Source organism: Urocampus carinirostris, chromosome 1 (genome assembly GCF_059441175.1).
Source record: "Urocampus carinirostris isolate Australia breed hairy pipefish chromosome 1, RoL_Ucar_1.0, whole genome shotgun sequence".
Lineage (NCBI taxonomy): Eukaryota > Metazoa > Chordata > Actinopteri > Syngnathiformes > Syngnathidae > Urocampus > Urocampus carinirostris.
Window position 1 is genome coordinate 58,369,664 of NC_142349.1, and position 25,406 is coordinate 58,395,069.

A 25,406-nucleotide genomic window follows, 5' to 3' on the forward strand; every position below is an offset into this window, starting at 1 on the left:
AATATTACTATGTTTATCCTGACTTTAATTTTTATATTTTTTTTTCCGGACACATTTATCCTAGAGTTTCACGTATAATCCCATTATTATCACAAATAAAAACAATTCCAATTATAATGATAAGAATTCCAAGCAGCCATGAACGCACCGCAGCACACACCAATCCGCTGCCAGGTGAGACGCGCCCTCCGTTTCGGAACCAAGATCAGACTCGTGAAACCGGTTCGCAGTTTTTTTTTTAATCTTTTCAAATTCTGATTCGCAAAAATAGGTGAAGGTGTTCTTCCCCTTTTCCATTCCCCTCTCCCAAGTGACAAGGCTGGGCGGAACTTTACTACTCAGAAGCCCAGAAAACTATTACAGAACGAAGCGGGGATAGCGAATCTTGAAAACGAAGTTCGCTTCGGAGACTGAACCCGAAACACAAACAAAATGGTGAGAGGAATAATCGTTTTAAGAACACACTTTGTGTTTCTGTCGTTTACATTTCTCGGTTTTCCCGGTAGGATCGGTACGACAACCTTGACCTGGACTTGGAGTGTGATGGAGGAGACGTCACGGTGAATACTACTTTTTGATTATATACAGTACCGTATATATTCTATGATTATTCATCGGGGTCGTTTTTTTTAGATTCATGACTTGTAAACATGTACAAACGCATCAAAAGTTTACGCTAACCTTTAGAGTCACAATGTCACTTTTCCCCTTTCTTGTGTGATAACAAAAGTCAAGTCATGTTTATTTGTGACGCTCTTAATCACAAAGAGTCTCAAAGGGCTGCACAGACCACAAATTATTGCAAACCACATACTATTATTACACCATCCCCTGATCTAAAACCTACATGGGGGCAAGGAAAAACTCAAAAACCTCAATATGAGGAAAATGAAGAAACCTTGAGAAGAGACCGCACATGAAGTAATCCCCTTCCAGGATGACCAGGCTGCCATGGGTGTCGCAATAACAAATAATACACAGCTATTGTCAACAAAAAATATAGGTTATTCATATGCTATAGAATAGAAGTGTGTTTTAAGCCTAGATTTACACATTTCCATGGAGGCTGCAGATCGAAACTCGGGGGGAAGAGCATTCCACAGCGGATCTCTTCTTGGATCTTGGGATCACTAGTAGACCAGCATTTTCAGAGTGAAGGCTCCGGACCGGAACATAGGGGGGAATTATATCTGAAAGATATGAGGGAGCAAGTCCATGCATGATTTTGTATACTACCAACAGAACCTTTAATTCACATCTTAAGCTAACAGTGAGCCAATGCAGGTTAGCTAAAATCAGGGTAATTTGATCAAACTTTCTTGTCTTAGTTAAAAGTCTCGCTGCAGCATTTTGTACCAGATGAAGGCTCTTGATTTTGGACTTCGGGAGACCGGAGAGTAGTCCATACAGTAATCGAGACTCGAGGTAACAAACGCATGAATTACGATCTCCGCATCTAACCGAGACAGCAAAGGGGGAATTTTAGCAAATGTGCGAAGATGGAAATAAGCTGTTCTAGCTATATTCTTAACGTGTGTTGGAAAGGACAGATTGGGGTCAAATATGAAAGTACATACTATCCGTTGGATATTTAATCAAAATATCAGAGGTTTGTTGAAGAGCAAGATTTAGTTTATATATTTCCAACGTTTAAAAATATCTACAAAAGCATCAAAAGTCTGCGACTTTGACAAGATTTATAGGAGCTTTTTGACTTACATCATTCCGCAATGTCACCTTTTTCAAAGAATAGTTTATCGATTTCCGACTTTTAAAAATGTCTGTAAACCTTTAAACCTGGGGCTATGGAGGTAGGGTTTCAAAAATGGGCCCAAAAAGGACTGATGTTGATTACCCAAGTATTGGAAGCACAGGCAATGAAATCATTCGAACAACTCCAACAAGAATTTGACCTACCCAGGAATGATTTTTACAAATATTTGCAACTAAGGCATTACCTCCAGAAACACGAGGAATGGGGGAAAATATGTAAGGAGCCAACTAAGGTAGAGGAATTATTAATATCATATACAAAAGGACAATCAATAAAGGGGGTTATATCAAAACTATATAAAGCCCTGAGAATGGATCTCAGTAATGAGGACATGGCAGTTAAGGAAAAATGGGAACAAGAAACTAATGTAGCGATAAAAGACAACAAATGGGAAAAAACATTGAAAGAGGGACACAAAATAACCAACAGCCCGACATGGAGGGAGTTTGAATGGAAAGTAAAAATGCGATTCTTCTATACACCCTCTATCACTTCAAAATATAAAAATACCTCAAATCTATGTTGGCGTAACTGTGGGGGGCTCGGAGACTTTACGCATATTTTCTGGAATTGCCCTGTAATATTAAATTTTTGGAGAAGTATCCAGAGAGAAATAAAATTAATTACTGGCTGGGAGTTGCGGTTGGACCCAAAGGCTTACATAATAGGAATTTTGCCAGAAGAATTACTATCTGGTCAACAGAAATATATACTAAGGGTAATGCTTCTGGTAGCAAAGAAAATGATCACAGTGTCCTGGCTGAAACCACAACCTCCTGACATAAAACAATGGAGAGACAAATTAAAGCAAATGTACATTATGGAAAAAATCACTGCAAGACTTCAACTGAAACTTGACCAATTCGAGAAAAGATGGAAGCCTATCACACAAATTTTACTTGATGTCTAAACACCTCCCCCTATTTATTATGTTTTGTTCTTTTTTTTTTTTTTTTTTTTTTTTTTTTGGGTGTATATTTTTATTTATTATTTTTTTATATATTTCTTTTTGTATGGATGTATTGTATGAACATTTATTCTTCTTTTCTATTAATAGTATTTTTTCTTCTTTATTGTTCCTTCTGTTATTTATGAGTGTGTCAAGTGTATATATTTTGTGTTGATGTAAGATGGTGGAATCAAACCTCTGTCAAAATTGGTGTGAGAAATAAAAAGTTAAAAAAAAAAAAAAAAAAAAAAATGTCTGTAAACGCGACTTTCACAATGATATTTATAATAGATTTTTGATGCAAATCACTCTACAATGTCACTTTTTTGTCTTTATTGTGTGATAACTAAAAGTACATACAGTCAATTGGATATTTCGTCAAAAAATGGGAGGTTCATAGAAGAATAACATTTAGTTGTTTGATTTCCGACTTTTAAAAACGTCTACCAACGCATCAAAAGTCTGCGACTTTCACAACAAGATTTATAATAGATTTCTGATGCAAATCACTCCACAATGTCACTCTTTTGACTTTCTTGTGTGATAATTAAAAGTATGTACTTGTCGTTGGATATTTCATCGAAATACAATAATTTTACAGAAAAAAACATTAAGTTAATTCAGTAGATTTTTGACTTTAAACATACATACTACAAACGCATCAAAAATCTGTCAAGAAGATTCATGATTAGTTTGAGTTGATGCCACACACTAATGTCTCTATTTTATCTTTCTTGTGTGATAAATAAAACTAAATAATGTCCATTGATGATTTAATCAAAATGTGGGAGGTTCATAATAATAATAATAATAATAATAATTTCCTTGTATTGTCATTCTGTGTAACAATGTACACAGAACGAAATGTCGTTGCACCTGACCCGTTGTAGCGAGCCGATGCAGCCGCAGCCAACAGAGGGCGCCGCCGACCACTTTTTAAGTCTTAGGAATGACTCGGCCGGGGCGCGAACCCGAACCTCCCAGTCTCAAAGCGGGCGCCTTATGGAATAACATTTAGTTTATAGATCTTCAGACTTTTAAAAATGTCTAGAAACGTATCAAAAGTCTGCGTCTTTCACAACAAGATTTAGAATAGCTTTTGACATAATCACTCCACAATGTCACCTTTCTGTCTTGTATGATAAATAAAAGTACCAGATTTTACTTTCTGTTGGCTATTTCATCAAAAGACGAACATTTTATGGAAGAATAACATTTAGTTAATACAGTAGATTTCTGACTTGAAACATGTCTACAAATGCATCAAAAGTTGGTGACTCAGTCAACAAGATTCAACTTAAAGAGTCGATGTCACCTGCCAATGCCACCATATCATATTTCTTGTGAGATAAATCAAAGTACATGCTTTCCATTGAATATTTTTATTGAGGATTAACATTTAGTTTATAGATTTCCGATTTTTTTAAAATGTCTACAAATACATTAAAATTATGCAACTCTGACTACAAAATTGATGATAACTTTTAGACGTGATGTCACCACACAATGTCTCTTTATTCTCTTTCCTGTATGATAGATAAAAGTATGTACTTTTTGTTCGGTGTTTCCGTAGAAGAGGACAGTTTCGTTTGGGAAAAAAGTTTAATTTACAGGTTTTCGGCATTAAAAAAGTCTAAAAACGCACAAAATGTTGTGGCTCAGTCGTCAAAGTTTAGAAGAACTTTTGGACGTGATTGTCACGAGGCGTGGTGGGGGGAAGGTTACCGGACCAGAACGGAGGCAGGAGGCAGGAAGGGAGAACTCAATTGCATAACGATCCATAAGTTTTATTTAACAAAATAAAAGTCGCCCAATACTCCGGGACAAAACAGAACAATACAGAGTTCCTCCGGCACGAACTCAACAGGACAAGGCATAACAGACGGAAAACGTTTAAAACTAAAACAGGACAAGGCATAACAGACCAGGGATTGTGTAATGAGCCAGCGCCCGCCAAACCCAAAATCCAGCCTTAAATAGCAGACCAGCAATCAGCTGATCTGCTGCAGCTGAGTTCGGGGGCGCGGCAGACTGGTAGCCATGGCGACCGTGACAGTGATGTCACTCCATGGTGTCACTTTTTTCTCTTCTGTAATGAGTAAAAGTAAATTACTGTTCATCGGATATTTATTCAAAATATTGCAGCTTCACGAATAAAAACTTTAAATTTAGTATTTTCCGGCTTTAAATACGCCAACAAACGCATCAAAGTATGATTTTGACGACAAGAATTATGCTTCTAAATGTGATGTCCCTCCACAATCTTTTCCCCCTTTTGTTGTTTCTTTCTTACGTGATAAATAAAAGTATGTACCTCCCAGTGGATATTTTATCAAAAGCTGGCAGCTCAATTGAAGGGTAGCACGGCAGCGCAGCGGTTAGCGCATGTTCTGAGGTCATGGGATCAAACCTTCCTGTGTGGTGTTTCTGTGGATAAGCGGTGCAGATAATAGATGGCTGGATGGATGGATGGGCAAGCTCCAGCAGAATACATTTTAGCTTTTAGATTTCCGACTTTTAACATGTCTTTAAACGCACATCAAGACATGTATGCTAACATTTTGGTGTAAAACGTAATGTCCCCCTCACAATGTATAGCTTTTATTTTTTTAACACAATTATTTTCCCCCCGATGCGCTGCACGGCAAGTGAGTGGTTAGCGTGTCTGCGGCACAGTTCTGAGGTCATGAGATCAAACCTTCCTGAGTTGCATGTTTTCCCCTTGCCTGCGAAGGTTTCCTCGCACATTCCAAAAACATGCATTTTAGGGTTATTGACAGGTCCAAATTGTCCCCTAAGTTTGAATAAGTGAGTTGTCTGTCTCTGTGTGCCCTGAGACTGGCTGGCAACCAGTTTAGGGTGTCCCCTGCCGCCTGCCAGAAGATAGCTGTGATGGGTTCCAGCACCCCCACAACCCTACTGAGGATAAGCGGTGCAGATAATAAAAGGATGGATGGAATTTTCCCCCGATGAAGTAAATAAGGTTCATACGATAATTCTGAGTAACTGTTCAAAAATGGCTGCCTCATTGGAGAACAACATTCAGTTTTTAGATTTTCAAATCGGTATATGACTAAAAGCACACCAAAATCCTGCGACTTTGACGAGAATAATTATGCATACATATTGATGTAAAACCTGATGCTACCCCACAATATTGATTTTTTTTTTAACTTTTTCCTCCTAACATGATGATTTTGCAGATTTCCCCTTATCACTAACCCCCATTAACCTCGATAAATGTGGGATTATATGTACTAATAAGGTGTCAATTATTTCACACATGGGTCGCTCCAGAGTATAAGGCTCGCCCATGGCCAAACTATTGAATAGAAAATGTGCCTTATACTGTAGTTGAGAAAATATGGAGTTTTGTATTTAGAAAGCTACCTTTTTGACGTTATTTAAATGTTTTTTAACATGTTTCCAATTTGAAAATGGCCCCTTCCCCAAACTTAGTATTCACATCTGAAAATTCTTCCTTTTTCAGCAAAAGGCTGCCTTGTTCGGTGGCATGTTCAGAAGATCCTCCAAGTCGTCAGAACCGCAGGTATATTTTGACAACATGTCAAAAACGACAGTATAAATAATACGTATTATATAAACACTCAAATCAGGAATGTATCAATGTTTACAGGACAATTTGTCAGTCAGCAGCGAGCTGTCCAAGAGTAACGACAGCTTAGATGACAATGCCAAGGTCGCAGCTTATTTTCTATTGTTGAAATTCGACCAAAGATTACAGCAACATTATTTGTTTTTTAATGATTCCAGGACAAAGGAGGCATGTTTAAAGGAATGTTCAAGAAGCAGCCTAAGTTATCTAAAGAGTCACATCAGGTTTGTCATTTTGAAATTTTATATTACAGTAGCATCCAGGATACGATATTTATCCCTTCTGGGGTGGGGGTCATTAAGTGAAATTGCAGTATGGCATGGGATAGATAGAAACCTAAGGTAAGTAGCTAATGCATTGCTTTCCTTGGGTACCCCGGGCAAAATTGCCAGTGAGTTTATACACATATTAAACATGAAACACAATGGTATATAGTAAGCACTACTTATATGTAATATACGTGTAAATAATAAATATTCATGTAATTGAATAATACAATGTTTTCTACCTTTGCCAAATTGTGACTTGAGCTGATACAGTGGAGTAGCAGGTGGATGCAAATGTGGTTAGGAGACGTCGGATTCTAATTAAAGACATTTTTATAAATTTAATTTTCTGATGATTGTCACGCCCTTAGAAGACTCTGTACGGCCATTTTTCTGAGAGAGAGTAACAATTCATGTGCATTCTTCGGGTTTCATGATAATCACAAGCTTTGTTTCCATGGTTATCTTTTATTTACTTCTCCTTTTAGCATCTTCGCAAGTTTTCAGACCCATAGCGAATAAAAACAGTACATAGAATAGCTCTGTGAGAGGGAGCATCTTATATGATGTTGACCAATAGCAGGCAAGCATCTTAGAAACATGACTTTATATATGCACGAACACCGCAAAGTTAGAATTTTTTGGGCCCTCATTTGTTGTTTGTCTGATGGTGGAAAAATGACTTAAAGAGGGGCCGAAAAAACATCTAATTTCCCACCATAAAGATAAAACATCATAAGGCAGGGTTGCTGTATTTGGTCAATTTTAGGGAGTGGTTCTGTTTCTAATGCTTGATTGAACGCAACACTGATTGTTATAGAGACATTTTAGTCCTCGATTGTCCCTGAATGTAACACTGATTAGAGACTTTTATTACCCTTTTAAATTTTTATCAGCAACATTTATTGTCTCCACTTTATTTTAAGGACATTTGAGAATTAGTTAAAAACTATTTTAGGACAGCCCTTGGACACTTTGGGTGACTGTGTTTCAAGACTGTTTTGTTCTTAAATGTAACATTGATTGGGTTTTAAACTTATTTAGCCATGACCGTATTTATAGCTTTACATAATTGTTTTCAAACCCCAAGTTGAGTGTTCTAGGACATATTTTTGACACTTTTCTGGCACTTTTAAGGCTTATTTCAAGAACAAAGCGTCGTTGTGTAATTTTAGGTGGCGCTCTCACAACATAATCCCGAGCTTTCCGCCAGCAACGGCAGCTTAGATGACAGCAAGCAGGCCAAGGTGAGAACACTATTTTAAACATGGCTCAAAGTAGTTAGCTTCTGATGCTAACTTCACTGGTCATATGCAGGACAAGTCTGGCATGTTGGGCGGGTTACTGAAGAAACCTTATAAGCGGGGTCACGCACGTAGGCCTTCGCAGGTACATAGTTCACAATTTGCACCAATAATTTCATCACAAGTGTCATTAAAACTGCATTTTATTCCTTTAGGATCTTCTTGACATTGATTTGTCCGCCACCAATAACAATATGAATGACAACTCCAAGGTGAATATTTCAATGTTTTCAATAGAGCAATGATTTAGAAATGTACTGTTTTCTTGTGTGTGTAAAATGTAAAACATATGTCAATCACATTATTACTGTTTATATTTTCAATTGAAAAGTAATAGCCACAAGTTGGAATACTATATTTTTAAATACAGTACAATACAGTACTACAAACTAAATGCCCAGGATATGACATTAATCTATGGCATGGGAGAGACACCAATCATACTTAGCTATTGTGTTTGAAACACTTAGTACCCGACGTAAACTCATTAAACTTCTACGATATATTGAGCATTAATACCAAAAAGGTAAATAGTAATTGCTACCCATATGTTATTTTGATTTATATGATTAAAAATATATAGCTATCAATAAATATGCATTTAAAGGAAAAATGACATTTTATTTACCTTTGGTGCGATGTAACTTGAGCTGGTACAGTGGAGTAGCAGGTGGATGCATTTAAAATTGGTTTAAAAACTTTCACTTTAATTATATCCTAATTTTTAATAATTGTCCTGATCTTTGATTGGTTTTGGCTAAATAAGAAGTCTTGTGACCCATAGTTAATGAATACAGTACAAAAAAATTGTATCGTTAACCTGCATAGGCTTTACGAAACACACAAGATTCTGAAATAAATGGAAAGGGAGGAAAGCATTGTGGACTGGAATTTAACCAATACTATATTGGTATCTTCATGATGCTGTGATGCAAACCAATAGCAGACCAGCATTTACAATGACGTCGACCAATAGCAGACAGACGTAGGTCGTCATACACTCAAACACAGCAAAGTTTTAATCTTATATGTTTTTTGCCGCGCAAAATAATTTGTTTTTGATGTTGTTTAGTGGAGAAAATTCTGCAAAGAAGGCCTATTAAAACATATTATTCTACTCTGTAAAGTGAAAATGTTGTATGGCGGGGTCACCCTAACCTAGGGGGTCTTCTGTTTAAGAATTCAAAATTAAAAAATAAAAATAAAAATAGGCATGTACCTTTTTAAAAAGGCACAAGTTGTGCGCAGTTACAACCTGCAATGCCCAACAACACTTAATGTTGATGCACTCACTCATAACAATTAGCATTGATCTTAGGTGGCCAAAACACGCCTGACTAGTATTTTCTAACTGCACAAACAAAAATCAACCTGGACTTTTTCCAGGCGGGCTGCTTTTCATGTAAAGATTAAACAGCCAGATTGTGGCTGGTTATATTTGTTCATATTTAAATATTTGCAGAGTCGTAAAACTCATAGTTCCTGGTGAAGTCTTGAAATTGATACGCCGTACTTGTAGCTTACCTCAAAATTGCCAGAGCATTCTATTTTTTGAGTCCACATTTGTTGTTGAATGCAAAATTATATGGTTTTGGAACTGTGCAATAAATATTCTCAAGGTATTTGTGACATTTTTTTTTGTAGCCTGTGCTTTCTCATCACAATCCCGAACCTTCGGCCAGCAACGGCAACTTGGATGAAGGCAAACCAACCAAGGTTAACACGCACTTATCTACTGAAACCAATCAGGCCCTGGTACCGAATTTGCGTGTTTGAAGCAGGATAAGTCCGGCATGTTGGGCGGAATGCTGAAAAAACGAGGACATGCACGCAGACCCTCACAGGTGACTCTTAAAGCTAACATTTCAAGGAGAATAAAAGCCATATCAAATGTTATTATACATCTTATTTTAGGATCTTTTAGACATCGAACTGTCTGCCAGCCCCAGCAATGATGTGAATGAAAACACCAAGGTGAGTGAGACAATTCTCTAATGCAGCGGTCTCTAAACTTTTTGAAGTCAAGAGATACTTTTGTGTCACTAATTAGCGCGAAGGGCTAGCATTTTAATATACATTTCTATAAGAACTAATTATGTTATTACTATTTTGTTACTATGTTATATTGTTATTACTAGGTTGCGATGATTAGAAGGGTTTAAATAGGCTGTCAACCACTACATATTTACCGTATATTCCGAACTATAAGTTGGTTTCTTTCATAGTTTGGCCTGGAGTGCGACTTATACTCCGGTGCAACTTATGTCATAGACAAGAAATAACAGTTTTGTAACAAATAAAATATTCATAACGGTGGTACTACAGGTTACAGACCGATAATATTACACACTCAAGACTTTAAAAGAGGTCATGAGATCTGAATCAGGATTCTGTATTGGGGTACTTTCAGGATTTTTAGTTCTTTAAACACCAAATTTAGTGTGTTTTGGGACTATTTTAAGACTGATTTAGTTTTCAAAACAATATGTAATGTGTTAAATAACAGTTCCGTCACTATTTTTGTTCACATTTCTGTTTATTGTATTTTCCTAATGGTAAATGTTTACGTTCTCCCTGTAGGAGAGTAGCGGAATGTTTAGTGGGATGTTTAAAAAAGCTCCAAAAAGAACACAGTCTCAAGTAAGGCACGCCTGTCAGCCAGTATAATATGCATGATATGTCCCTCTAAAGGTAGGCACTGATTGTTTTCAGGACAATTTGTTTGAGAATGATGACAAGTCAGAAAACAGCACTAACAAGGTGAAGTTGATTTTACATTAGCATTCAATAGTTCTAACATTAAAAGCTAACATTTTGTTTCCCAGGAGTCGGTTGGAATGTTTGGCGGAATGTTTAAGAAATCACCAAAGCCGACAAGAGAAAAGTCTCAGGTGAATAGCAATGCGAACATTTTTTTAAAAAACATATTCAATCAATGTATATTTTAATTTCCCTTTTTTCCCTGTATTGCTTCAGGATGATTTGTCTCAAACCAGCGAGCTTTCAGCCAGCAGTGAAAACCTCGTAGAAGGCGTTGCTAAGGTCAGCGGCGCCAAAGCTAGTGTATCTGCATTACCGTGACGACTGCAACGTTAATTCCTGTTTTTTCCTGCAGGAGAAAGGAGGTCTCTTCAGCGGCATGTTCAAAAAGCCCAAACAACATGTTACTACCAGAACTCAGTCTCAGGTAGCCTAACTTTAACTTGACATACATTACACTTTTAACACTCTGAAGGTGTTAAATGCGACATTTTGTTTAAGGATCATTTAGAATGAGAAGTTAACCCGAAAATAATCGTAATTGTACAGTAGACCCTGGGATATCCGTTCTGAGGTGGGGATCGCAAAGTGAAATTGCCTTATTGCGGAATAGAAACCTATTGTATTGTGTAGCTATCCTCTGCTGCTCCAGATCAAAACTTTAAAATAACAAAATAACATATTGTAAGTACTACTTATGGGTAATTTATAAGTATAGGATTAAAGTATAGGATTGAATAACAATAGTATTGATAAATACCCATGTAAAGGAATCATTGAATTTTATTTACTTGTGCTGGTACAGTGGAGCTTGCGAGTGGATGCATAAGGGGGAGGAAACAGTGAATTCAAATTAAAACAGATTTTAAAAGTACCACCGGTGTGTAATCGTTTTCAGCCAATAGCATATCATTATCTTCATTATGCCGTGACACAAACAAATAGCAGTCCAGCATTTTAAATAATTCGACCAGCAGACAGGGATCTTAGGGATGTAACTTGTCATATGTGAGAATACAGAAAAGTTAGAATTTTACAAGCTTTTGGCATGTGAAATAATTCGTTGATGTGTATAGTAGGGAATATTCTGTAATGAGGCGCTAAAAGAACATCATAAATCTCCTAAGGGTCTATTGTATTATTTTTTTGACCATTCCTACATTTTTTTATGTCTCTGAAACAACCTCGGTGGCATTTAATGTTTCACTGTTTATTTCATGAACAAAATGACAGTCAAATCAAGACACAAATAGTTGAACATATAAATCAAATAAAGACAGAAAAAAAATGGGCTGGCAGGAAAAAGCCAAATCTTGTTTTGGTCCAGTCCCCTTGATTCAGTCATCAAAAGTATCTTCACAAAGCCATTTTGCTTACATTTTGGATACAGACGTACACCTACTTACGACCATTCGAATTACAAAAACGGTAGATACGAACATATTTTTTTTTCGGGGTGTCGAGAAATATCCTAACATTGCTGCTGTTTTAAGTTAGATTTTTTATTATTTTCACCATTTTCCAAATAGAGGACCGTACTCCAGTGCTTCTTTCCGCCGCTTCCGGCGTGTGGTGGTGCTGTAAGAGGTCACCCAGCATCCACCCCTAAGAAGAAATCCGGTTTCTACTTTTTAGGTCGTTTGTTAACATACTACGTGTACTGTGTATCTAGCGCACCAAGAACTTTCACGTTTTAATTGTTTAATATCTCGTGCGTCCATTCAATATGGTTGGTGTAAAGTGTAAAGAAGAGGTGAGCCGTTTCTTTTGAAATGAAAGTGGAATAAGAAAGCTTGATGCGGTTGAGAAAATGGTTGGATCACTTTTTTTTTGTCCACTCTCTTAAACAGAGGAGGACCTCTTAAAGCATATTTTCCAAAAGTAAGTTAAACTTCACTTTATTTATCTTTATAGAGCATATTATTAAAATGTTTATTTTTTTTTAGTACAAAACAATACAAGTTACGTATACAAGCCTTAAACAGACTTGTATAAACCTTAAACACAAAATTATAGCACTGAAGCAACTTACGAACAAATTCAACTTTCGTAAGTAGGGCAGCGTCTGTATTACATTTTAGTTGTTGGTGCTTAACTATTTTCTGAACATTATTCAAAATGGTTGTTTACTATGCCTTAGGAAAACTTGACAGCGGCAAGTGAACTCCCCGCCAGCAGCGACGGTCTTACAGAGAAGTCTTCCAAGGAGAAGTTGCAAGGATCGAAGGAAAACCTGCCAGAAAAACCCCAAAAGCATGTTAGCAATTCAATCTATCAATAAATGTGTGTTTAATCTTAATATGACAGTAACACATGTGTTTGTCTGCCTTTTAGAATGGTTTCAGTGCAATGATGAAGAATGCGTTTTTATTTGACAAACAGGTGCGCTTGTCTGAACTACTGTAAACTCTAATGATAATTAGGGTGGCAACTGTTTTTTTTTTTTCCTTCCGATACTTATAACTAATAACTATTTCTCTAAGGAGGACGATTCCGATCCTAGTGATGTCACTGAGGACACCAGCGAGAACCAAACCGGCCATAAAAAGGTTCTGAGTCCTTTTTATGGACATCCCAAACCTTCTCAACATCAGATGATGCAGGTCTGTTTCAAACATTTAATTTCAGAGCAAACTGGCTGGCGCCATGAACAAGCTGAATCCATTTCGGTCGGGAAAAGACAAGCAAAGCGACTCCAGCGACGATGAAACGCCCGCAGCCAAAGAAAAGTCATCCGACCATAAACCGGTAAGGAATTACGTTTTACCCCCAGGGGGTGAGTGGGAGGTCATTGGTGGACGTTGATGGCCATTCATTTTAACGTCTCCACACCTCTTAGGGTGTGATGGGAGCAGTGTCCAAGCTGAACCCATTTAGGCCTGCCAATAAAGTACCTTATTTTCCATACAAAAGGTGCACCGGACTATAAGGCGCTACAGTGGGAACGTCAACAAAACAGTCAGTTCAGCCAAACTACAAATTTGCTCTCTCTGCCCCCACTCTTATTAATAGTCGACAGGGGATAATGTGGTTCATTTTAGGCAGGCCAAAATGGCACTCCTCAGTAACCCAAGCCGAAAAAAAAGCGCTTTGCTGGCCCCTAGTCCTACCAATAGTTGACCAAGGGTAATGGATTGTGGCCACAACCGTGCATTTTATTTTACACCGGCCAAAACGGGACACCTCTTGAACAAAGTACCCTCTGCCAGTCCCTGCTTGCAGCAAAATAGGATTGGGAATAATGGATCGGAGCCAGTCAGGTGCTGTTAATTATAAGCAGAAAGAATAAAGCTACCACACATAACACAAATTTTCTCTCTCTGCCCCAACTCTCATTAGTAATTGACAGGAAATAATGGATCATGGCCAACAGAGTGCGGTTCATTTTAGGTAGGCCACAATGGGACTTCAGCAGCCTGAGCCGGAAAAAAGCGCTTTGTTGGCCTCTGCTCTCACCAATAGTTGACCATGGATAATAGATCGCAGCCACAACCATGCATTTCATTTTACACCGGCCAGAACAGGACACCTCCCAACCAAAGTGCCTTACCGGTCCCTGCTGGCAGAAATATAGGATTTGGAGTAATGAAACGCAGCACAGTACATTTTAGACAGAGAAACAATAACGGCAAAAAAAATCCGCCAGGCCTGACAAAAGTACGCTTTGCGATCGGTGATAATGGATCACAGATGTTCAAGTACAGTTCAGTTTTTAGTTGATAGAACTGCAAAAAAGCACCGCCAGTTTAAAAAAAATTCACACTAATATGCAATCAGGGATAATATACTGTGTTATATTTTTCAACTTGCAATGCACTGAGGCCGCTATGTGCAAAGCGCAACGTAAAGAAGAATTAGAGTAATCAATGTGTTATACGTTTCTATATCTTTACAAAAACATATTTCTTTTAACTCCTTTCTTCAGAGGGACCATGAAGACATCGAGACCCTCAAACAAACCAACAAACAAGTGGAAGGGAAACAAAAAGTACAGTGCATTCATTATCATGAGTAATCAGTGACAACACACACGCATCCTCCCCTCTCTAAACCCTTCCTGTGTGTCGATCCGGCCAGCTCAAACACAACGACAGCGAGAGAAAGCAGAGAAGTGAAACTCCGCCGCTTCCACTTCGACACGCCCACAAGGTTTGAAGGCTATTTGGTCCGGCTCGGGGCTATCGTGGCAACTCCCGTCTACTTTGATGTTGTGTTTTTCGCAGGGGGGGAACAGGGCACAAGATCAGGCCAAAGACCGAGGGAAAGAATCTGAAGACGTGAAGGTATTTCTTAAGATAAATGTGCATCGCCTCCTGCCAGGTTTTGTGTTTTGGGCCAACCAATAGTGTGTACTTCCCTTTCTGTAGGACGACAAGGGCATGATGTCTCGGGAAAAGGCAGATAAGGAAGCTCCTAAAGTCCCCCCTAACAAGCCTTCGAAAGAGGTAGAAGATGACTTCCGTGACTTTGTTTACATGCAGGAAATAATCTCATTGAAAAAGGAATATTGGCTGAATGAATCATTTACATGCATAGAGACAAATTATCCCGTATGCAATCGTTTTCTACCATTCTGATTACAAGGTTGAAGAGGGAGTAACGTCTTTACACATATAGACATCATTTCGGCATTTAACATTTAAACGAAATAAAGGTTACGTTTATTTATATCATGTAACTTACTGAATTCAACGAAATACTCTAAATGTCCAAAAGCTCCAATGGTGCCTCCCATGTGTTTACAAGGTGTGCTGTTATATGGTTTGCCGAAACATACACTATATATGAATGAATACAACTGTGACATTTTTGCCGTGGGCGCAGAAAATAAAATGGAAATATCTCAGAGGAATCAACCAGTACACATCAGGCTTCTTTAGCGAGAAAGCCGAAGTTTGTGCTTTTTATCCACCTCTTCTACAAGATCCATGGGGCATAAAACAGCAAGCAGAACCAAGAGTCCTAAACATGATTTTGTATTCTAAATGGGACATAGTTTTGCTTATTTAAAAAAATATTTTCTAACAAAAATCAAATCTTACTACAAAAGGTATCTCTACCATTTTGCGTATTATAAGTATGAATGTTCTTAATTTGATCATTAAAAAAATATTCTGTAAATAAATTTATTTTATCCAGGAGAATATTAATAAGTTTGACTATTTTAAGGTATCAAAATGAAAAGAAATAAAGAAAGCTCGCTAATAAAAAATACCATAACCTCTATTAGATAATTTTTCTTATTCCAATTATAATTCTTGTTTTACTGAAAATCACAAAATCTCAAAGGAGAGCCTACAAATACACTAACCCCTGATCTGAAGTTCATAACTTTTGCAACAAAAATAATTTATTTAATTATCACCTATGTGACTTATTGCTTGTGCTTTGATTCTGAATAAAAGGGGATATTGTGAGAAAATTATAGTTCGATTATAGTTAGTCACAGTTAAAACTTGAGATTGGATTAAAAAGAGAATCGCATTCTGAGTCGGAGATTGAGTTGGGTAGCCCTTTTATCGGAGGCGCATCCCACCTGAGCTGTCCCTCAGATCTGCCTCATAGTGAGTTTTTCTTTTTAATACAATCTCGAGTTTTAACCTTGACAGATATGAGTACTGATTAGTCGTAATTGTAATTGACTAATCCGTCATGTGCTGTCCCTTCCATAGGTATCTTCATTTTTCTCATTCAGGTTTTCTTTGCCCTCATGTAGGTCTTAGATCAGGGGATGGTGTAATAATAGTCTGTAGTTTGCAATAGTCTGTGGTCTTTGCAGCAGTCCTTGTGATTAAGGGCTATACAACTAAACATGACTTGACATTTCAGGAGATGAGAAGGCGAGTGGCTAACGCAGTTGCTTCACAACAAGAAAACCAGCATCAGGTGGTTATCATGTGACCTAAACTGAAATTTGAGTTGAGCCTTTTACAGCTTTGAAACAGGGGAATGTCTTGCAGAGCCAGTCAGAAGATGAACTTCTAAAAGCGGACGACGAGGGGGACGAGGCGACACCAGCGGAAGCTAAACCGGTGAGGATCGCGTGTAAATAGTATTTTGAATTCATTGTTTAAGAATTTTTGGGAACGCCGTTCTACCTTTCACACGTCCTTTACTTTTAACACATTACACTATTCCAAAACAGACATAAACCAATTAAAAACACTTGTACTGACGCTCAAACTCAATAAATAAGAGGCTTCATGCTGTTTTAAGGAAACGAGTATCTTAGTCGCGTACACATTTAGACCTGACTCGTGTTTTTTTCTATTGTCTTTGAAGATTTCTGTTAATGACATCCACAAATTCATCTATTTGTGAACTTATGGTTACAGAAGAATTTGCCTACTATTTGATTTTATTCATTTTTATTTTATTTCAACTAATTATGCAATGCCTTTTCCAAATATCTATCTGCTATCTACATTTTTGTTTTTTTAAATGTTACTAATTCTGTTTTCTTATTTGGTTTTCTTTTATTGTTATTATAGTTTGCATGTTCTTCCTGTGCTTGCGTGGGGTTCCTCAGGGCACTCTGGTTTCCTCCCACGATCCCAAAACATGCATGTCAGGTTAATTGGGCCGAATTGTCTCTCGGTGTGAATGAGCGAGTGAGTTGTCTGTCTCTGTGCGCCCTGTGATTGGCTGGCAAACAGTTCGGGCTGCCCCCTGCTCCAGCACCCTCGCGACTTTACTGAGTATAAGCGGTGCAGATAATGGATGGATGAACAATAATCTGAACTGAACAAACAGGGAAAAGGCACTGTGGAGCTAAGCCAATAGCATATCTGTATTTTCACAATCTTATGGACCAATAGTAGCATCTTATGACCTCAACCAAAAGCAGACAAGTATCATAGAGATGTATAAGGCACGTGACTCTGTCATACTGACAAGCACAGTTGTATTATTTTCTATTTTTGGGCACGCAATATAATTTGTCTAATGGGGAAAAAACGTAACAAGGGGCCAAGAAAACATTCCATATCGTATGGTGAAAACATTAAGTTGGAGACTCTGTAATTGTTTTATTGTATTTCCTAAATTTGTATTTTGATTTCTCTAAACTGCCATAAAAAACAGAAATTTGAAAATTCTGCGCTTTCTTTTTCAGAAAAAGAAGAAAGGAAAGAATTATAACCCGTTTATGCCACGTGCCAACGGCAAGGTATGTGGAGGTCGCACGTTGAACTGTTGGCATTTGCGATATTTAATGGAGTCATTTTAACAGCCTCCATCGTACGAAGAAGTTCTGCGAGGAGACCAAGAAGAAAAAGATGACAAGAGCAAAGAGGATAAAAAGGAGGACGATGGCACTAGCAAACCAGAAGAGGTCTTTTAGTTTTTAGCTTGCTTCTTTTTATGTTAAATATTTTTGCAGAACTTTGTATGCTCTGGTATTTTTTTCTGTTGTTGATTTATTTGGTTTTTTTTAGGTCAAAGTCAAGAAGCCGAAGCGACATAATCCATTCATGCCTCGCGTCAAGGTAATGTCGTTGACGGATTTAATTGATATTGATTTCAATCGTGTTGACAGCTTATGTGTTTGATGACACTTGTGTGGAAAGTGTGGTCAATCGATATTACTGAGTTTGTCTATTTGTAGTGCACGAGGCTTGTAAATTCATTTGTTTTTTTTTCTTTTGCAGAACAAATTGACTCAGAGACAGAGAGATGAAGAAGCTGAGGTAGGCTTTTTTTCTTTTAGTTAGCTCTTGTTTGTTGTTCTTCATGTTTCTATTAGTTCTGTCCCATTTATTTTTATCATTTCAACCCATTTCTTCCTCAATTTGTTAATTTTACACATTTAATTTGGATTTAGTATATTATTTTCAGCATTTTATTACATGACACTTATTTATATGAATCTTTGTTCAAATTGAGTTGAATAGTTGTGTTTTTATTTTTTTATTTTTTTTAATGGTTTTCATTATATTACGTTTATTTAATATCATTTTTGATTAGAAAATTATTTCATCACGGATATCTATTTTCTAACATGTTTTTGTCAAATTGTTTTTCCAAATATAAATATTTAGGTGCTAAGTAAAAAAATCTGCTATCCTCTTATTTCAGCGATACTCGATTGGGGATAAAGGATCCCGGCCATAACCTTGCATTTTATTTTAGGTGGGCCAAAACAACACGCCTCCTGAAAAAGGGCCTTTCCTTGCCCCCACTTGTAACAATTCAAGATTAAGCATGATGGAACATGGCCGCATGAGTGCAGTTCATTTTAGGCGGAAATACAGTAACAGCAAAAAAGAGCCATATTCACAACAAATATGGACTCTGCTGGTCCCTACTTGCTGCAATATGCAATCAGGGATAATGGAATATAGTATGTATTTGTTTTTTTCACATGAGGTGACGATATGAAACACGGCACCCCATCCTGCCAAACATGCATATCACATCCTTGTGATCAACCTTTACAAAGTCACACCCAGTAAGGGCTTTCTTCCTCCACAATACCGGAACGTCACCTTTGTTACGATAAAGTTTCAGTCACGTGACATCCTCTGCTCATACTCGTCTCTTTCATCCCCCTGGGAAAAAACACTTTTTCGTCAGCACGTGTTTTGTATTTTTTTTTTCTTCTTTTTTTCTTTTTGCCCACGCACACCTCCCCAACTTGCATTCCGACGCCATAGTCTTGTAAGGCGAGATGAGGCGGCTGCAATGTGTCCTGACTCGTTCGTCGGCTTCGCTTTACCCACAAGCCACTTCTGCAAAAACACAATACGGAACCATAGAAGCATTAACCCCTCTATGCCGATTAGCAAGGGGCACATGTGCCAAATTTTTCGTTGTTATCTGTTTTTATTTTCAATTTCTTTACTCAACATGGACAATGTACCAATTATGTTTAGCCACAAGCTATTTTTTTGTCAGAAGTCCCTTGAGTAACAAAAAAACTAATGAACAAAACAAAGAACAACAATGGCCATACAAATCATACAGAGCTGTTCAAACATAAATACGAAAACATCATACAAACAGCATAAAAAAATAAAATTTACAACAGTCTGAAATTATATACAAAATGAATTATATATTCTAAACATTTTGTATAAAATATTGGTTCTTAAGTTTATTTTATTTACTATGTATTTTATTATTTTTGTCTAGTTTTGATTAAGGTATAAATGTATTTCTATAAAAATGAAAAAATAAAAATATATTGTTTTAAATTATTTTTGGATTTTCCTTAGTTTTTCCTTTGTTAAAATATTTTCATCTATTTAAAAAAAACAACTTTTCTTTATATTCGAAGTTGATCATTTGAATGCATTTCCTTTCTTTTGCAGTTCTTTTTGTGTTTTTATTTGCTTGTAATTTATTTTATTATTTTAAATGTTTGACACGATATTTATGTTATTCATTATATATTTTATTCATTTTTGTTGTGTTTTTAGATAGTTAAAATGTATTTATTTACTCTTATATGTTATTTTAAATCTTTTCAAATTAATATTTTTTAATGATTTTTCTTCTATTCCTTCTTGAATTGTATTTTCTCTGCAGTTCATTTGAATTTATTGTTATTATTTATTCCCTTACTTATTTTGTTTTGATTTAGTTCAATATATATTTATTTTAATTTCATTTTATGTATTCTTCAAATCAATTTGGGATTTATTATTTTACATTTTAAGGTGATATTTTTTTAATGTATTTTCATAGTTTTCCTCTGAAATTTCCCTTTCTCCTCTTTTCATTTTTATATTGGATTTACTTAATTTTTACTGTTTCCATTTAACTGTATAACATTTATGATAAAATAATTTTATTTTGACGTGATATTTTTTTCTTTTATTTTATTTAACTAATTTGAAATTGTTTAATCATTTTATAATTTTTTAATATATTTTACTTGACTTTAATTTTGAACTCTTTGATGATTTTTTAAATTGGTAAAATTCTAAGCTTGACATAAGCGTATGCTTTGAGTTGTTTTTCTTTTTTATTGTTTTTCTTGTCCACATTCCAAAAACATGCATTTCAGGTGAATTGGCCGGTCCAAATTGTCCCTAGGTGTGAATGAGCGAATGAGTTGTCTGTTCCTGTGTGCCCTGCGATTGGCTGGCAACCAGTTCAGGGTGTCCCCTGCCCACTGCCCGGAGATGGCTGGGATGGGCTCCAGCCCCCCCGCGACCCTAATGAGGATAAGCGGTACGGCTGATGAGATGAGATGAGATTTACTTTTTTAACATTTGTTGTAATTGTAATTACTGAACTCCAAAATGGGATTATTTATATTTTGTGAAACATAAAATACTCGATGTGACTGCTGGCTCTAATGCAAAAAGACCTTTGTGATTAAGGGCTATACAAATAAAAATGACTTGACCTTAACTTATTGTGTTATTTTGTTTTTAGACCGAAGGCGGAAACCGGTGTTTGTTTGAGCGGCTGGAGGAGTTCCGCATTGATCCGTCTCAACCTGAAGATGCACAGGTAGGTTTGAGAACCTCACACCTCCATGTAAACTCCTCTACGACTGTCCTTAATCAAGCACTTTGATTTTGTTTTACCCTTTAATCACAAAAAGGACATGGATGGTCTCATGGAATGGTGGAACAATGTGGAGTGTAAGTGTAACTCTTTTTCTTAATGTTTTGGATATCCGGTAAGTTGAAAATGAATGACATTTTTGGCTGTGTTTTGTCAGCTTGGGAGGACACTCCTCAGGATGATGACATGACAGAAAAGGAAGAAGCCAAGTGAGTGTTGTGATCTTGTCAAAATTCTATCTTGATTTATGTTATTTTTCTGTTCTCATTGACTATAATTAAACCCATCCTTAGTCATTGGTCAATTGGTTGACAGTCACTGAATTGATCCTAGAATGCAAAGGTTGGTGTTACAAGGGATTTTTGATTTCATAATTCATACAAAATATAATAGAACTAATTTTACCGTTGGCTAAAGTTATTTACCTAATCTAGAAGTACAGTAGACCTCTGGGATACGACGATAATCCAGTCGTAAAGTGGAGTTACCTTACAGTGGGAAATGGCTAATGCATTCCAAACTCCTGGTATTTCAGGTGAAGACATTAAAAAACAAAATAGTACATAGTAAGTACTACTTATGTCTAATATACTTGCAAATGATTAAAGACCATTACAAACGAAAAAGAACAGTAAATAAAAATACATTTACCTTTGGTGTGACATGATGTGAGCTGGTCGATTGAAGTAGCGGGCGGATGCAAATGGGGGGGGGGGGGGGAGATACTGCAACAGTGGATTGGAAGTTAAACTTGTTTTTAAATTGCCGCTTGTAAGGATTGTCATGCCCCTTAGAATATGTCCTTCCTTTAATCGCCTCCTTATTCTTAATAATTGTCCTGATTGTCAATTGTTTTCATGCTTGTGCCTTCTTTGTATTCTTTGAACACCCCAAGCTGCACTTTACATTGTTTGCTTTGTTTTTGCTTGTACATAAACTTACAATAAATGTCTTTATAAACCGCAGCAGATTTCAAACTGAAAGAAGAAAGAGAAACACATTTTGGGAGGTAGTTCAGCCAACAGTTTAGTTATAATTTGCTTAATCCTATTAATAGTTATAGCTAGTTATTAACGGTGATTGTTTTTTCTTAGTTTTATTGGTTAAGTTACCTCTCAATATGTTGAGTGAGTGGTTTGATTGGTTGGTAAGTTAGTCTTTTTGCTTCTACTTGGTTGGTTCTGATCGATAGATTTAGTTTGTTGTTAGGGAATTAGGGGTATGTATGGTTAGGGAACGAATTTGTACAAGCAAGATGGCCCAAAGATTGCACTCGGCTGCTCGGAGTGGTCGGTTGTTGGAAGCTGTAGCAATTTAGCCGCCAGAAGGCATTTGAGACCCCATGCAGGCAGACCGCACGTTAGCAGATGTTTATCGATTTTGTTGGTATTAGGTGGGATGCCTTGACACGAAACGAAGGCCATTCTCGGTAGCCTAAAGTACAACGATGTACATTTACAAGAAAATCGATTCTGCTGTTTCACAGCCTATAAATCACCTACAAACACACACAAATATTGGGATAAATAGTTGTAGTAGTTTAGATAGATAATTTCCATAATACTGCTATTCAATGCTGTTAATTGCTGTTAATTGTTAGTCAGTAAAGTAGTTGGTCAGACGTGTCAAGAATTTGGCCACAAAAGACCATCTCCCCCTTTCCTGTCACTAGGGCTTTTGCAGTGACTGCGGAGAAGGTCCAGAAGGGCATCCGCGTCTTCAACAAGCTGTTCTCGGAACGTGCCGAGAGCCTTTGGCAGCACGTCATCGACCTGAACGGCATCGCAGATGGCCTGGACAAATTCAACAAGAACACTAAAATCGCTCAAATAACCGGCGGCTCCACCAGCGCCATCGGAGGTGTGGCCACCATTGCCGGCCTGGCCCTGGCGCCCGTCACTTTTGGCACATCCCTTATCGTCACGGCAGTGGGGCTCGGGGTCGCCACGGCCGGCGGCCTCACCTCAGCGGGCGCCGGCATCTCCAACCAGGTCAACAACTCCATGGACCGTAAAAAAGTGGAGAAGATCGTGGAGGACTACCAGGAGAAGATGTCCGACCTCAACAAGTGTCTTAAGTTCATCAAGCAAGGAATCGAGAACCTGCGGCGTTTTGACCTGATCAAGATGAAGAACAACGCCTACAACCGCGACTTCCCCGTTCTTAGTAGCAGCTTCTACGAGGACGGTGCCATGGCAGGTAAAGCCATCCTCGTTAACGCCAACGAGATCATGCGAGTGGTGCAGATCGCTAATGTAGCGGGCAGCACGGCGGCTCGCGCCGTGCAGATCGCTAGCATGGCGACCGGCGTTCTCACCGGTCTCTTCGTGGGCATGGACATTTACTTTGTGGCCAAGGACTCCAAAGAACTCAAGAAGGGCGCAAAGTCAGAATTCGCTGGCAAGATCCGCGAGGTGGCCACGCAGCTGCACGACGGATTGGTAGAGCTCAACAGCATCCGCGAGGAGCTGCAGGGGACGACCGGGCAGCAGGACGAGGACCAGGCGGAGGGCGAAAACCAGGACCAGATGATAGGGGGGTTCCGGTACGACAGAGAAGAAGAAGAAGAAGACGAGATCGACCAGATAAAGAAAGCCATCAAGAAGGACCTTGACAAAAGGGAGTACGTGTGAGGGACCAACCCGCACAAATGGCTGGACTGAAATAGGGGGAGCGTTTTGACTTCTTATAATAGGGAGGTTCCCAAAATATATGAGCACATCTTTATTTAATGTAAACTAAAATAACATCTGCTAGGAAAATCCTATCTTGCTTGTAGTCAAAAATATCAGAGAAACTTTCTTTCTGTCACACATTGATGACATCACCAGCATTCTGTTTCTTTGCTTCCGTAAGCAGACTTTTTGGGTTGCTAACACTAAAAGTTAACTTGTCTTTTATCTCTTCTGGGTGATTAGAATTACTCTAACAAAAGCGTTTTTAGGGATCTGAAAGTTATGGGATCTCTTCTTTATTGAATGTAAACTAAGATTAGTTCTGCTGGGAAAATCTTTTCTTAGTTGTAGTCACAAATGTCAGAGAAGCATTCTCTTTTTGTCGCATAGTGATGACATCACCGTGTTAATTTTACCTTTTGACGAGTTACACTTCCAAAGGATAGTGTCATTTTGCCAGTCTATGTGTTTTTTTGTTGTTGTTTGTTTTGTTTTGTTTATGTGGACATGATTACACTTTTGCCATTTGTTTCATTGCTAGCATAAAAAGGCTTTCAGGTTGCCAACATTAATGGCCTTTACTCGTCATGGTGAGAAGTTATTATAAGAAAAAACGTTCTTAATCCAAATAATGCTTTACTTGGATGTTTTTACAATCACATAAGCTTAAAGAATCTTCTATTTTCCTTTTTTATGCAAATGATTACATTTCTGCAATTTGTTTCCTCTAGCAAAAGCAGTTTTTCGGGTTCCTAACACTAACGGGTTACCTGTGTTTTACTCCTCTGGGTGATTCAATTTATTGGAACAAAAAATGTTTTCAATACAAATAATCAACTTGGAATTTTGGGGGCTATCACAACAGCTTAAAAGTTTTTTTGTTTGTTTGTTTTTTAATGAACATAATTAAGATTTTGTTTCTTGGCTAGCCAAAGCTGGCTTTTGGGTTGCTTACATAAATAGCTAATTTCTGTTTTTACCCTTATGGGTAAAATGTATTGAAACAAAAACTAAAACGTTTATAATGATTTTAAATAACGTATTTTAAATAATGTTTTACTTGGATTTTCTTAAACACACAACAGTGCCTTACATCTTTACAATACCATGATGCTAGCTGGCTTTTTTCAACACTGGATGAAATTGAGAAATATGAATGTAATGTGTTTTATGTTTTATAAATTTGCACACTAGAATAACTCTAGCAAAAATGGTCACTACTTAACTGCTACATTTTCCACTGAATGAATAAATCAAAGCTGTGTTTATCTTTATTTAAAGAACTTTTGTATTTATTCTTAGTTGTCATCTTGCGGGTGTAAGTTGTATGCAATGTGTAATAAGTAATAAAGGTATAAGTGAAAGTCTTCTTCATTGTTTGTAATATGGGTATTACGAAAAGGCATTAGGAAAAAAAAAACTTTATTATAGGGGTCAACTCAATTTACTGGGGGGCTGCTGCTGCTAGGAGCTGGGTGAAGTTGGGCCTTATTTGGTTTTCCAAAATCAAAGCTACAATAAAAGCTTTCCATGTTCTCAAATAG

General features: G+C 37.4%; 1 protein-coding gene across 1 annotated transcript; it reads left to right on the forward strand.

Annotated features, from left to right (window-relative positions):
• Positions 1-184: 184 nt before the first annotated feature.
• apol1 (apolipoprotein L1) lies at positions 185-25,231 on the forward strand. The gene is made up of 34 exons (XM_088346655.1): positions 185-435; positions 507-560; positions 6,214-6,273; positions 6,361-6,423; positions 6,498-6,563; positions 7,781-7,852; positions 7,923-7,994; positions 8,065-8,121; positions 9,554-9,625; positions 9,691-9,753; positions 9,824-9,883; positions 10,490-10,549; positions 10,622-10,669; positions 10,735-10,800; positions 10,886-10,951; positions 11,025-11,096; positions 12,810-12,926; positions 13,004-13,051; positions 13,153-13,218; positions 13,298-13,417; positions 14,595-14,657; positions 14,747-14,818; positions 14,893-14,952; positions 15,037-15,114; positions 16,499-16,555; positions 16,630-16,701; positions 17,784-17,837; positions 17,901-18,002; positions 18,106-18,156; positions 18,319-18,357; positions 21,053-21,130; positions 21,225-21,264; positions 21,345-21,396; positions 22,860-25,231. Exons 1-34 carry the CDS (start codon positions 433-435, stop codon positions 23,818-23,820), a joined length of 3,084 nt encoding a protein of 1,027 aa, XP_088202781.1. The 5' UTR covers positions 185-432; the 3' UTR covers positions 23,821-25,231.
• Positions 25,232-25,406: the final 175 nt, after the last annotated feature.